The following is a 14,971-nucleotide window of genomic DNA, read 5'->3' on the forward strand; positions in this document are numbered from 1 at the left end:
TTGTGCCAAACCAATTAAATTAGTTAACAAATGGCTAACTAAGTTAATCCCATCCGCCCATATCCTACCACCACCACCCCAGGTAGCCGTTTCCAGGCACACACCACTCTGTGTATTTATATATTTCAAAAATTTGCCCCTCACCTTCAAATCTGCAGATTCTGGAAATCCAAGCAACATACACAAAATGCTGGAAGAACTCAGCAGGCCAGGCAGCATCTATGGAAAAGAGTACAGTCAATGTGTCGGGCAGAGGCCTTTCATCGGGAGACAGTGAGATAGTGTTCATGGGTTCAATGTCCATTCAGAAATCTGATGGCAGGGGAAAGAAGATGTTCCTGAATTACTGAGACAACAGGAATTCTGCAGATGTCCTGACGAAGGGTCTCGGCCTGAAACGTCGACTGCACCTCTTCCTAGAGATGCTGCCTGGCCTGCTGCGTTCACCAGCAACTTTTATGTGTGTTGCCTGAATTACTGAGTGTGTGCGTCCAGACTCCTGTATCTCCTCCCTGGTGGTAGCAGTGAGAAGAGGGCACATCCTTAGAGATGATGGATGCCATCTTTCTGAGGCATTGCCCCTTTGAGATGTTCAAAGTAAGGCTTATTATCAGAGTACATACGTATCACCGCGTACAACCCTGAGATTCTTTTACTGTGGACGTACTTCGATGCTGGCGAGCCTAGTGCCCATGATGGAGCTGGCGGACTTTACAACTTCCTGTAGCTTATTTCAATCCTTTGCAGTTTCAGACGTTGATGTAGCCAGTGAGAATGCTCTTCATGGTGCATCTGTTTATGTATCATGTTTAATTGCATCCAATGATCTGGGATTTGGATTTAACTGATAATGGAACCCCTACTTGTTCATTGCCTTAATGTGATAGTAGTATCCTTGGCATGTTAACATGGAATGGGAGTCTTCATTAAAATTACCTTTTGTAATTGGGCAAAATAAAGTAGTGGGACATTGGTGGGGTTTGGAATTAATAATGGCCATTTCCTTTCAGCAAACTCATTGAGTCCCTGCTTCACCTGATGACCCTGTGATCTCCATCTCAGAGGCTGATGTTAGGTTGTCTTTAAAGAGAGTGAACTCTCGCAAGGCAGAAGGTCCTGATGGAGTACCTGAAAAGGCTCCGAAAACCTGTGCCAACCAACTGGCGGGAGCATTCAAGGACATTTTCAACCTCTCACTGCTATGGGCGGATGTACCCACTTGCTTCAAAAAGACAACAATTATACCAGTGCCTAGGAAGAATAATGTGAGCTGCCTTAATGACTATCGCCCGGTAGCATTCACATCAACAGTGATGAAATGCTTTGAGAGGTTGGTCACGACTAGACTGAACTCCTACCTCAGCAAGAACCTGGACCCATTGCAATCTGCCTATCGCCACAATAGGTCAACGGCAGACACAATCTCAGTGGCTCTCCACACAGCTTTAGACCACCTGGACAACACAAACACCAACGTCAGGATACTGTTCATCGACTGTAGCTCAGCATTTAATACCATAATTCCCACAATCCTGATTGAGAAGTTGCAGAACCTGGGCCTTTGTACCTCCCTCTGTAATTGGATCCTCGACTTCCTAACTGGAAGACCACAATCTGTGCGGATTGGTGATAACATATCCTTCTCGCGGACGATCAACAGTGGCGCACCTCAGGGGTGTGTATATAGCCCACTGCTCTACTCTCCATATACACATGACTGTGGCTAGGTATAGTTCAAATACCATCTATAAAGTTGCTGATGATACAAATATTGTTGGTAGAATCTCAGGTGGTGACAAGAGGGTGTACAGGAGTGAGATATGCCAAATAGTGGAATGGTGCCACAGCAACAACCTGGCACTGAATGTCAGTAAGATGAAAGAGCTGATTGTGGACTTCAGGAAGGGCAAGACAAAGAAACACATACCAATCCTTATAGAGGGATCAGGAGTGGAGAGAGTGAGTGGCTTCGAGTTCCTGGGTGTCAAGATCTCTGAGGATCTAACCTGATCCCAACATATCGATGTAGTTATAAAGAAGGCAAGACAGCGGCTAGACCTTATTAGGAGTCTGAAGAGATTTGGCATGTTCACAAATACACTCAAAAACTTCTATAGATGTACCGTGGAGAGCATTCTGACAGGCTGCGTCACTGTCTGGTGTGGAGGGGCTACTGCACAAGATCAAAAAAAGCTGCAGAAGGTTGTAAATCTTGTCAGCTCCATCTTGGGTACTAGCCTACAAAATACCCAGGACATCTTCAGGGAACGGTGTCTCAGAAAGGCAGTGTCCATTATTAAGGACCTCCAGCACCCAGGGCATGCCCTTTTCTCACTGTTACCATCAGGTAAGAGGTACAGAAGCCTGAAGGCACACACTCAGCGATTCAGGAACAGCTTCTTCCCCTCTGCCATCCGATTCCTAAATGGACATTGAACCCTTGAACACTACCTCACTTTTTTTTAATATACATTATTTCTGTTTTTGCACATTTTTTAAAGTCTATTCAATAGAGGTAATTGATTTAATTGTTTATTTATTATTATTTTTTTCTCTGCTAGATTATGTATTGCATTGAACTGCTGCTGCCAAGTTAACAAATTTCACGTCACATGCCAATGATAATAATTCTGATTCTGAGTCGTTAATCTCATGAGCTACTAAAAATGTGAGGTCAATGTTCAAAGTAAATTTATTATCAAAGTACATGTATATCACCATAGACAACACTGAAATTCATTTTCTGGGGGATATTCATAGTAAATGCAAAGAAACACAATAGAATCAATGAATCTACTTTGTGGCAACGTAGCAGTTATTGTGATGCCATTACAGCACAAGGTGTCAGAATTTGGAGTTTATATCCAGCACCCTCAGTAAGGAGTTTGTACATCCTCCCCATGGAATGCGTTGGTTTTCCCCATGTTCTCCAGTTTCCTCCCACAGTCTAAAGGCATACCGGGTAGGTTAATTGATAATAGTAAATTTCCCATGATTAGGTTAGAGTTAATCAGGGGTTATCGGAGGTTATTGGGCAGCGTTGTTCAAGGGGCTGGAAGGGCCTATTCTGTGCTGTCGTTCTAAATTTAAAAAATGCATGCATCAAGACAGACAGACAAACAATGTGCAGAAGAACTGTTCAGTGTTTGGGTGAAGATTCTGATGAAAGTCTGGTAGGAGAGCCTTTTCTTAGCACTTTGCAGAAGTAGGCAATTACTGTAAAGTCTGAAACTGGCTTTCTTATCCATATTTGGGGCTGTGGATGCCAGGTAAGTAAGATGGAGGTCCATTACAATAAGGTACACTTCTTTTCATGACAGTGGCTGTTTGGCAATATCTGGTTCAGGAGAGCCAGTCAGTATTAGGTAGATGGGGATTATCTCTCCGATTAGCCAGCTTAATGTGTTGCAACGTGGAATATTAGATCAGTTGGCTCTGAGAGGTAAGTTATTTCCTCTTGGGGTTGCAATATTTACCAGGAAGATAACCTAGCGGAGGTTGGTGTGTTTATGGAAAATTGCATGATGGTGGTTTCGGTTTTGAATATGGTGTGTACTCCATCAAATGGATAATAGGTTGGTAGTTTCATATCTAAGACCAAATTGCTTACATTCACAACAACGACGATGTATTGATCAAGCTGCCTGAAGTCATGGGACCAGTACCTTGTTCTGGAAGATCTGCTGGGTAATTTCATTACCACTGTTAACGTTGGGATTAAGCTTTCTTACTGTGATATTGGAAAAGGTGATCAGTTTAATAGTCAGCCATTTGTTTGAATTGCATGGTTTTCAATACTATAAACAAATGAACCTTCTGCACCCTTTTTCTTCATTTTCCTCAGAGTGCCACACCAGGAGCACTGAAGCCTGGCACTGCACAGGATAAAGCAGCCTGTTTAATTGGCAATCTCTATCCTTAACATTGACTTCCAGCATTACTTGCATTTACAGAATGATTTGCCCAGTCTTCCTCAACTCCACTGAAAGCAACTAGATGTTTACAAAACAGCAGGCAAGTGACCTGCAGGTCCCCTCAAAGTTGCATACCACTCTAACTTGGAAATACCTTATTGTTCCTTCATGGTTACTGGTCTCCTTACCGAAATTCATGATAATTCATGTGATACGGTTCAGGGGAGGTGGCTCACCACCAACACCTTGAAGGGGAATTGAGGGACCGGGCAGTAAATGCCGGCCATGACAGTGACTCCCAGATCCCAAAAATGAATAAAAGCATTAGCTGATCATCTAACATCTTTTTGATTAATGTGTGAAATTTCTAATTTTTAGACCATGTTGCTAATGGCACTTCCCAGCGGACTCTCCATTATCAAGGCGGCTGTCCTGTGACTTCAGCTGAGCTGAGGGTGTGTGGCGCAGGTTCACCTTCCACTCCTATCTTTAAATCTTTGGGTTGGGGTGGTGCGTGGGTTGCGATGGCAGGAGGGTTGGACCCACAGAGAATGATGCAGTCAGTTTAATGGACTTGCTAATTTGCATGGCATGATGTTTGGGAGAAGACAACTATTTGGGGGATTTTACCTTTCAAGAAAGGTTAGCTTGGAGGTATCCCACCCTGTGAGGTATTGTGTAGGCAGTGGGGTGTCTGGGACTGAGAAAAGGGGTCTGTTTGATGGGACAGAGTGACTGTGATGGGTGGATGTGCCATGGTAGGCCAGATTACAGCAGTAGTTGTCATGCCCTTATTGCTGTACAGCTTTTGCATTGATTATTCGTTGCTCAACATGGTAAGCTGGTTGTAAGTGGGTTAGTTACCAAGGTGAGCCAACTGAGCAAAGTGCTGATGAATTATGGTAGCATAGCAATTAGCGAGATTCTATTACAGTTTGGGGCATTGGACTTCGGAGTTGAATCCTGGCATCCTCTGTAAGAAGTTTGTACGTCCTCCCATGGAATGTATTGGTTCCCTCCATGTACTCCAGTTTCCTCCCACAATCCGAAGACTTACCCATTAGTAGGTTAATTGGTCATTGTAAATTGCCCCGTGATTGAGCTAGTGTGAAATCGGTGGGTTGTTGGTGGCGGAACTTGAAAAGCCAGTGGGGCCTGTTCTGTTCTGTATCTCTAAGGAAATAAATTATGATCAAATGGGTATGGAATAGCACTAAATGATTTTATTTTCCCAGGGGAGGTGGGTGCTCCGTAGTCATAAATCGGTCCAACTTCACGTTTGCACCGAGTTCACCAAACAACTGTGTGTGGAGAGCCATGACCTGAAGGAAAATGTGCGATTGAATTTATAGGTGGAGATGGGTCCATGTAAGGAACAGGATTCTTTCAGTCTGGGACTAAGAAGGGATCCGTTTGATGGCACAGAATGACTATGATTTGGATTGGTTCTTACTTTTACACAGAATTGTAACTTTTTTTATTTCTTTTTTTTCTTCTTTTGCAGCTAATTCAGTTTCTGATTTCACTTGTGCAATCCAACAGAGTCATTGGCGTGAAGAGGAAAATGTGAGTCTGAGCTCAAACAGTTTTTCACTGTTCCTCAATACATGTAACAATAATAAACCAATAATATTATTGGTAGCATTTCATGACAAGAATGAAATTAATGTCTTTTGTAGAAATACAGAAAGAAGAAAAATAAGTAAGAATAAATAAGCAATAAATGTCGAGAACATGAGATGAAGAGTTCTTGAAAGTGAGATAATGGGTTGTGGGAACAGCTCAGTGATGGGGTGAGTGAGGTTATCCCTTCTGGTTCAAGAGTCTGAACCTGGTAGTGAATCCTGAGGCTCCTGTATCACCTTCCTGATGGCATCAGCGAGAAGAGAGCATGACCTGGATGGTGGGGGTCCTTGATGATGGATGCTGCTTTTCTGCAACAGTGCTCCTTATGGATGTGATCAGTAGTGACCAGGACTTTACCCCTGTTGGGCAAGACTGTATGTACTTTTGATAGGCCTTTCTGTTCAGGGTCGCTGGAGTTTCCATGCCAGGCCGTAATGCAACCAGTCAATATACCCTCCACCACACATTGAAGTTTGTCAGAATTCTAGTTGACATGCTGTACTTACAATGTATACGATTAAAGATTCTTGTTTCACCCTGATACAGCTAAAAAGCACAACTGCTTCCAAGGTCAGTACAGTCAACAAAGGTGGCTTAATATGTTTAAACGAACAATGCTGCTTAAAACTGACGGAAACAACACCGATTGTGGTCGGAAGCGCCCACGGAGGAAGCATGGGTGCAGGACTGGGTTACAAATAGTCATAGTCATACTCATACTTTATTGATCCCGGGGGAAATTGGTTTTCGTTACAGTTGCACCATAAATAATTAAATAGTAATATGTAAATTATGCCAGGAAATAAGTCCAGGACCAGCCTATTGGCTCAGGATGTCTGATCCTCCAAGGGAGGAGTTGTAAAGTTTGATGGCCACAGGCAGGAATGACTTCCTATGACGCTCTGTATTGCATCTCGGTGGAATGAATCTCTGGCTGAATGTACTCCTGTGCCCAACCAGTACATTATGTAGTGGATGAGAGACATTGTCCAAGATGGCATGCAACTTGGACAGCATCCTCTTTTCAGACACCACCGTGAGAGAGTCCAGTTCCATCCCCACAACATCACTGGCCTTACGAATGAGTTTGTTGATTCTGTTGGTGTCTGCTACCCTCAGCCTGCTGCCCCAGCACACGACAGCAAACACGATCGCACTGGCCACCACAGACTCGTAGAACATCCTCAGCATCGTCCGGCAGATGCTAAAGGACCTCAGTCTCCTCAGGAAATAGAGATGGCTCTGACCCTTCTTGTAGACAGCCTCAGTGTTCTTTGACCAGTCCAGTTTATTGTCAATTCGTATCCCCAGGTAGTTGTAATCCTCCACCATGTCCACACTGACCCCACTGGATGGAAACAGGGGTCACCAGTACCTTAGCTCTCCTCAGGTCTACCACCAGCTCCTTAGTCTTTTTCACATTAAGCTGCAGATAATTCTGCTCACACCATGTGACAAAGTTTCCTACCGTAGCCCTGTACTCAGCCTCGTCTCCCTTGCTGATTAATCCAACTATGGCAGAGTCATCAGGAAACTTCTGAAGATGACAAGACTCTGTGCAGTAGTTGAAGTCCGAGGTGTAAATGGTGAAGAAAAAGGGAGAGGTTTCCTTAAATGCATTTAAGGAAATGGGGTTTCAAACTCCCTATACCGACTAATTTGCTGGCAAAGTGCAGTATCTGGTGACTAAAATCAATGATCTCAGAGCTAGGGTGCTGAATCAGAGGAACATTAGGACCGTGTGTGTCCCTTGTTTTATGGAATCCTGGTTAACCCCTTCCATACCGAATGCAGCAATTCAGATTGGGTCAATCTATGGGGTCAGGATAGATCTATAGAGTCTCTCAAAAGCAGAGGTGGAGGAGTATTCCTCATGATCAACTCTTCTTGGTGCACAAATATATCAGTGCTGTCCCAATTCTGCTCACCAAACCTGGAATATCGAGCAGTTAAGTACCATACTTTTTACCTACCACGGGAGTTCTCTGATCATTTTGGTAGCGGTATACATTCCACCTCAGGCCAATATCAAGCAGGCTTTAGATGATCTGAGCAATGGGAGCAACATACATGAAACAGCGCACCCTAACGCCTTCACCATCGTTTTGGGAGATTTTAACCAGGCCAGTCTGAAAAAAATCACTAAGCAACTACCATCAACAGGTCACTTGCAATGCTAGAGGAAACAACATACTAGACCATTGCTACACCACAATCAAGAATGCCTACCGTGCCATTCCACGTCCTCACTTCGGGAAGTTTGATACCTGGCTGTACTTCTCCTTGAGTATAGGCAGAGACTGAAGACTGTAGCATCAGTAGTGAGGACCAAGAAGGTATGGACAGGGAAAGCACAGGAGCGCCTACAGGACTGCGTTGAATCAGTGGACTGGACTGCATTCAGGGATTCATCTTCGAACCAGGATGATCATGCTGATAAGTTGTTAGACTGATTTCATTAAAACCTGTGTGGATGAGTGTGTGTCTACAAAGACTTGCGGTACATTCCCAAACCAAAAGCCATGGAGGTACATCGTCTGCTGAAGGCTAGATCTGTGACATTCAAGTCTGACAACCCAGGCCTGTACTCGAAAACCAGGTATGATTTGCAGAGGGCTATTTCAAGGGCGAAGAGACAATTCGATCGAGGTTGGAGACGACATCGGATGCACGGCAACTCTGGCAGGGTTTGCAAGATATTACTTCCTACAAAGCGAAACCCAATAGAATGAGTGGCAGCAGTGCTTCACTACCAAATGGACTCAATGGCTTCTATGCCCTTTTGAAAGGGAGATTACAGCTACAGCTGTAAAGATCCCTGCTGCATCTGATAACCCTGTGATCTCCGTCTCAGAGGCCAATGTTGGGCTGTCTTCAAAGAGAGTGAACCCTCGCGAGGTGGAAGGTCCCAACAGAGTCCCTGGTCAGGCTCCGAAAACCTGTGCCAACCAACTGACGGGAGTATTCAAGGACATTTTCAACCTCTCACTGCTACAGGTGGAAGTTCCCTCTTGCTTCAAAAAGGCAACAATTATACCAGTGACCGGGCATATAGGTGAGGGTAGTGCAGTGGATGTGATCTACATGGATTTCAGTAAGGTATTTGACAAGGTTCCACACGGTAGGCTTATTCAGAAAGTCAGAAGCCATGGGATTCAGGGAAGTTTGGCCAGGTGGATTCAGAATTAGCTTGCCTGCAGAGAGCAGAGGGTCGTGGTGGAGGGAGTACATTCGGATTGGAGGGTTGTGACTAGTGGTGTCCCACAAGGATCGGTTCTGGGACCTCTACTTTTCGTGATTTTTATTAATGACCCGGATGTGGGGGTAGAAGGGTGGGTTGGCAAGTTTGCAGACGATACAAAGGTTGGTGGTGTTGTAGATAGTGTAGAGGATTGTCGAAGATTGCAGAGAGACATTGATAGGATGCAGAAGTGGCAGATGGAGTTCAATCCAGAGAAGTGTGAGGTGGTACACTTTGGAAGGACAAACTCCAAGGCAGAGTACTAAGTAAATAGCAGGATACTTGGTAGTGTGGAGGAGCAGAGGGATCTGGGGGTACATGTCCACAGATCCCTGAAAGTTGCCTCACAGGTAGATAGGGTAGTTAAGAAAGCTTATGGGGTGTTAGCTTTCATAATTCAAGGGATAGAGTTTAAGAATCGTGAGGTAATAATGCAGCTCTATAAAACTCTGGTTAGGCCACACTTGGAGTACTGTGTCCAGTTCTGGTCGCCTCACTATAGGAAGGATGTGGAAGCATTGGAAAGGGTACAGAGGAGATTTACCAGGATGCATTATGATCAGAGGCTAAGGGAGCTAGGGCTTTACTCTTTAGAGAGAAGGAGAATGAGAGGAGACATGATAGAGGTATACAAGATATTAAGAGGAATTAGATAGAGTGGACAGCCAGCGCCTCTTCCCCAGGGCACCACTGCTCAATACAAGAGGACATGGCTTTAAGGTAAGGGGTGGGAAGTTCAAGGGGGATATTAGAGGAAGGTTTTTGACTCAGAGAGTGGTTGGTGCGTGGAATACACTGCCTGAGTCAGTGGTGGAGGCAGATACACTAGTGAAATTTAAGAGACTACTGGACAGGTATATGGAGGAATTTAAGGTGCGGGGGTTATATGGGAGGCAGGGTTTAAGGGTTGGCACAGCATTGTGGGCCAAAGGGCCTGTATTGTGCTGTGCTATTCTGTGTTTTATGTTCTAAGAATTATGTGAGCTGCCTTAATGACTATCACCCTGTAGCACTCACATCTACAGTGATGAAATGCTTTGAGAGGTTGGTCATGACTAGACTGAACTCCTGCCTCAGCAAGGACCTGGACCCATTGCAATTTGCCTATCACCCCAATAGATCAGTGGCAGACACAATCTCAGTGGCACTCCAGACGGCTTTAGACCACCTGGACAACACAAACACCTATGTTAGGATGCTGTTCATCAACTATAGCTCAGCATTTAATATCATCATTTCCACAATCCTGATTGAGAAGTTGCAGAACCTGGCCCTCTGTATCTCCCTCTGTAATTGGATCCTCGACTTCCTACCCGCAAGACCACAATCTGTGCGGATTGGTGATAACTCTCTTCCTCGCTGACAATCATCTCTGGTGTACCTCAGGGGTGTGTGCTTAGTCCACTGCTCTACTTTCTATGTACACATGACTGTGTGGCTAGGCGTAGATCAAATTCCATTTATAAATTTGCTGACAATACAACCATTATTGGTAGAATCTCAGGTGATTACAAGAGGGCGTACAGGAGTGAGATATGCTAGCTAGTGGGATGGTGTCACAGCAACAACCTCGCACTCAACATCAGTAAGATGAAAGAGTTGATTGTGGACTTGAAGGGTAAGACGAAGGAACACATACCAATCCTCAAAGAAGGATCAGAAGTGGAGAGAGTGAGCAGCTTTAAGTTCCTAGGTGTCAAGATCTCTGAGGATCTGACCTGATCCCAATGTATCGAGCAGTTATAAAGAAGGCAAGACAACGGCTATACTTCATTAGCAGTTTGAAGACATTTGGAATGTCAACAAATACACTCAAAAACTTCTGTAGTTGTACCATGGAGAGCATTCTGACAGGCTGCATCACTGTCTGGTATGGAGGGGTGTGGGCAGGGAGGGGCTACTGCCCAGGACCGAAAAAAGCTGCAGAGAATTGTAAATCTAGTCAGCTCTATCTTGGGTACTAGCCCACAAAGTACCCAGGTCATCTTCAGGGAGCGGTGTCTCAGAAAGGCAGTGTCCATTATTAAGGACCTCCAGCACCCAGGGCATGCCCTTTTCTCACTGTTACCATCAGGAAGGAGGTACAGAAGCCTGAAGGCACACACTCAGCGATTCAGGAACAGCTTCTTCCCCTCTGCCATCCGATTCCTAAATGGACATTGAACCCTTGAACACTACCTCACTTTTTTTTTAAAATATACAGTATTTCTGTTTTTTGCTCGATTTTTAATCTATTCAATATATGTATAATGTAATTGATTTACTTATTTATTTTTATTACTTTTTTCTCCTGTGTTATGTATTGCATTGAACTGCTGCTGCCAAGTTAACAAATTTCACGTCACATGCCGGTGTTAATAAATCTGATTCTGATTTTGAATCCTCACAATCTTCTAAGAAAGTAGAGGTATTGCCAGGCTTTACCCGTAATAGTACTTACATGCTTGAGTCAGGACAGATCCTCTGAAATGATAACACCAAGGACCTTCTCCATCTCTGATCCTCCAATGAAGACTGGCTCATGGACCTCCAGTTTCCTCCACCTGAAGTCTATAATCAATTCCCTGGTCAACTTGGAGTATTCCCACTTGGATCAATACCCCACTTGGAGTACTGTGCTCATTTCTGATCGCCTCACTACAGGAAGGATGTGGAAACCATAGAAAGAGTGCAGAGGAGATTTACAAGGATGTTGCCTGGATTGGGGAGCATGCCTCATGAGAACAGGTTGACTTGGCCTTTTCTCCTTGGAGCGACGGAGGATGAGAGGTGACCTGATAGAGGTGTATAAGATGATGAGAGGCATTGATCGTGTGGATAGTCAGAGACTTTTTCCCAGGACTGAAATGGCTAACACGAGAAGGCACAGTTTTAAGGTGCTTGGAAGTGGGTATAGAAGAGATGTCAGGGGTAAGTCAATGGTGGTGGAGGCTGATACAATAGGGTCTTTTAAGAGACTCCTGGATAGGTACATGGAGCTTAGAAAAATAGAGGGCTATGGATATCCCGAGGTAATTTCTAAGGTATGTACATGTTCGGCGCGGCATTGTGGGCCGAAGGGCCTGTATTGTGCTGTAGGTTTTCTATGACATTGAGTGAGAGGTTCACACGCAAAATACTGGAGGAACAGAGCAGGCCAGGCGGCATCTATGGAAAAAAATACATTCAAAGTTTCAGGCCAAAGTGCCGACCGTATGTTTTTTCCATAGATTGCTCAAGGAGATATCGAGGCAAAGCCTGCTGCATTCCACCAGCATTTTGTGTGTGTTGCTTGAATTTCCAGCATCTGCAGATTTCCTGCGTGTTTGTGTTTTTAAATTCACTACTGCGAAGCCTCTTCCAATGATGCCTACACTAAAGAAGTTTAAATCTTCTCTTCAACAGGAGTTTAGTGAAACCCTCTCTCACTGCTCTCCATCTATAATTTCTTCGGCCCTTCAACTTTTCGACCACATTTTATTGACTCTGCCTCCCATCGCTTCTCCTGTCAAGCTCCATCCCTCCTCCTCCTGTCTTCTGTTATCATTTCGGATCTCCCCCTCCACCCCCCCCCCACTTTCAAATCTCTGACTGTCTCTTCTTTCAGTTAGTCCTGACGAAGGGTCTTGGCCCGAAACGTCGACTGTGCTTCTTCCTGTGGATGCTGCCTGGCCTGCTGCATTCCAGCAGCATTTTGCAGACATCCCACCCTGCAAAAACTCATTTCAGGGAGGTAGCACCATCAATTTGCGGGAGAGGTGGGATGTCTGCAATAGAATAGCTCCTTAGCAGCTAGCCAGCTAGTTTAAATAACGTTAGCTATGCTAATGAACGAATGACACCTGTTAAACTCACCTCAACATGTCTTTTACAGTCTCAACCCACCATGGGCAATAGAAAAGTCACTGTTGCAAACAGTGCAGCGAGCAATACTGTCATTATTTTGACCCCTATTAGGCAGGGGTACACTTTAGTGTAGTCTGGGGTGACGTACGTTTTATATTTCCTTTTTTTGGAACATTCTCCCATGGTTTTCTCTCTCTCCTCTCTCCTCTCTCCTGTCTCCTCTCTCTGGAAATTGATTTCCGTGACGTTGTATATAATTTGCGGGTATCAGGGAGCCACTGTTAATATGCGGGAGACTCCCGGAACTTCCGGGAGAGGTGGGATGTCTGATTTTGTGTGTATTGCTTGAAGCTTATTGATCAGTTTTTAGGGGGTGATGGTTTTGAATGCTGAGCTGTAGTCAATAAATAGTATTCTGATGAATGCACCTTTGCTGTATAGATGTACCAGGGTTGAGTGAAAAGCCAATGAAATTGCATCTGCTGTTGATCTGTTGTGATGGTAGGCAAATTGGAGTGGATCCAAGTCGCTTCTCAGGCAGAAGTTGATATGTTTCATATCAACCTCTCAAAGCACTTCATCCCGGTGGATGTCAGTGCTACTGGTCGATAGTCATTGAGGCAGATTACCATGTTCATAGCTACCAGTATAATTGAAGACTGCTTGAAGTATGTGGGTACCTCAGATTGCCAAAGTGAGAGGTTAAAGATATTGGTGAACATTCCAGCCGGTTAATCGACACAGGTCTTTACTATTTGGCTAGATACCCCATCTGCCTAGGTTTTTTCCATGGGTTCACCTTCATGAAGGATGCTCTCACATCAGCCTTGGGACTAAAATCACAGGGTCATCGGGAACTGTGGGAGTACGTGACGGCTCCTCAATGCTTTAATGGTCAAAGTGAGCATAAAAGACATTGAACTCATCTGAGCATGAAGCCTTGTTCCCAGTGTCACTTGGTTTCACTTTGTAGGAGGTAACACCACTCAAGCCCTGTTGCAGTTGTTGGGTATCCTTCAGTGATGTGCATGTACAATATGTGTATTTGAAGTGTACGGTAATGGTAATGTAGAAACTTGTTGATTGCAGTAGAGAAACATATGCACACTGTTTCTGAAACAGCAATAGCCTCCACAGAATGATCACTAACATATGCGGTGAAATTTGTTGTTTTGCGGCAATAGTAGAATGCAATATGTAAAAGTTACTACAAGTTACATAACAATATAAGTGGTGCAGAAAGAGAGCAAACTTGTGAGGTAGTGTTCATGGGTTCATAGACTTTTTTATAAAAAAAAACTACTGGTGGAGGGGTAGAAGCTGTTCCTAAAACTGTGAGTGTGTGTCTTCAGGTTCCTGCACCTCCTTGATGATGGTAATGAGAAGAGGGCATGCCCAGATGGTGAGGGTTCTTCATGATGGATGCCACCAATTGAGGATATCCTTGATGGTGGGGAGACTAGTCCCATGGTGGAGTTAACTGAGTTTGCAACCCTCTACAGTTTTGCCCTCAGTCCTGTGCATTGGCAACTCCGTGCTAGGCAGTGATTTATCCAGTCAGAAGAACTGCATTGCCCATTTGTAGCTGCTAACCTCCTTTGTTACATCAGGTTGTTCCTCATGTTTTGCTGAAGTGATTTATGGCTTGTTGGATTTGCCTCAGTTTGTGGCATACATCAGTTCCATCATCCCTTTGCCTAGTAGCTAGGAAGTGGTTGAAGCAGGTACAATCATCATTTAAGAAGTACTTGCAGAGGTACATTTAGTGGAAGGGTTTAAGAATTATAGAACATTACAGCACAGTATAGGCCTTTCGGTCCCTCATGTTGCCGATGTCGCCTACTCTTAAGATCAATCTAACCCTTCATTTTTCTGTCATCCATGTGCCTATCTAAGAGTTTTTCAATGTCCCTAATGTATCTGCCTCTGGCAAGATATTCCATATACCCATCACTCTCTGTGATTTTTAAAAAAAAAACTTAACTGCTGACAACCCCCCCCCCCCCATTACTTTCCTCTGGTCATCTTAAAATTATGCCCTCTCATATTGTCCATTTCTGCCCTGGGAAAAATGCTCTGCTGTCCAGTTGATCAATGCTTCTTATCTTGTACACCTCTATCAAGTCAGCTCTCATCCTCCTTCACTCCAAAGAGAAAAACCCAATCTTGCTCAACCTGTCCTCATAAGACCTGATCTCTAATCCAGGCAGCATCCTGATAAATCTGCTCTGCACACTCTAAAACTTCCACATCCATCCTATAATGAAGCAACCAGAACTGAACACAGTATTCCAAGTGAGTTCTAACTAGGGTTTAATTGAGCTGCAACAGCACTTGAACTCAATTTCATTGAAGGGCAACACAC

The 14,971-nt window shown here is 44.3% G+C and overlaps 1 protein-coding gene across 5 annotated transcripts in view; it reads left to right on the forward strand.

The window, feature by feature from the left end:
- Positions 1-14,971, forward strand: part of hsf1 (heat shock transcription factor 1) — a 161,324-nt gene that overhangs the window by 80,318 nt on the left and 66,035 nt on the right. For all 5 annotated transcript variants that reach the window (XM_063044676.1, XM_063044674.1, XM_063044673.1 and 2 more), the window contains exon 6: positions 5,419-5,480. In XM_063044676.1, coding sequence (XP_062900746.1) covers positions 5,419-5,480 — 62 coding nt within the window. The remainder of the gene's footprint in view (positions 1-5,418; positions 5,481-14,971) is intronic.

Source organism: Mobula hypostoma, chromosome 3 (genome assembly GCF_963921235.1).
Source record: "Mobula hypostoma chromosome 3, sMobHyp1.1, whole genome shotgun sequence".
Classification (NCBI taxonomy): Eukaryota; Metazoa; Chordata; class Chondrichthyes; order Myliobatiformes; family Myliobatidae; genus Mobula; species Mobula hypostoma.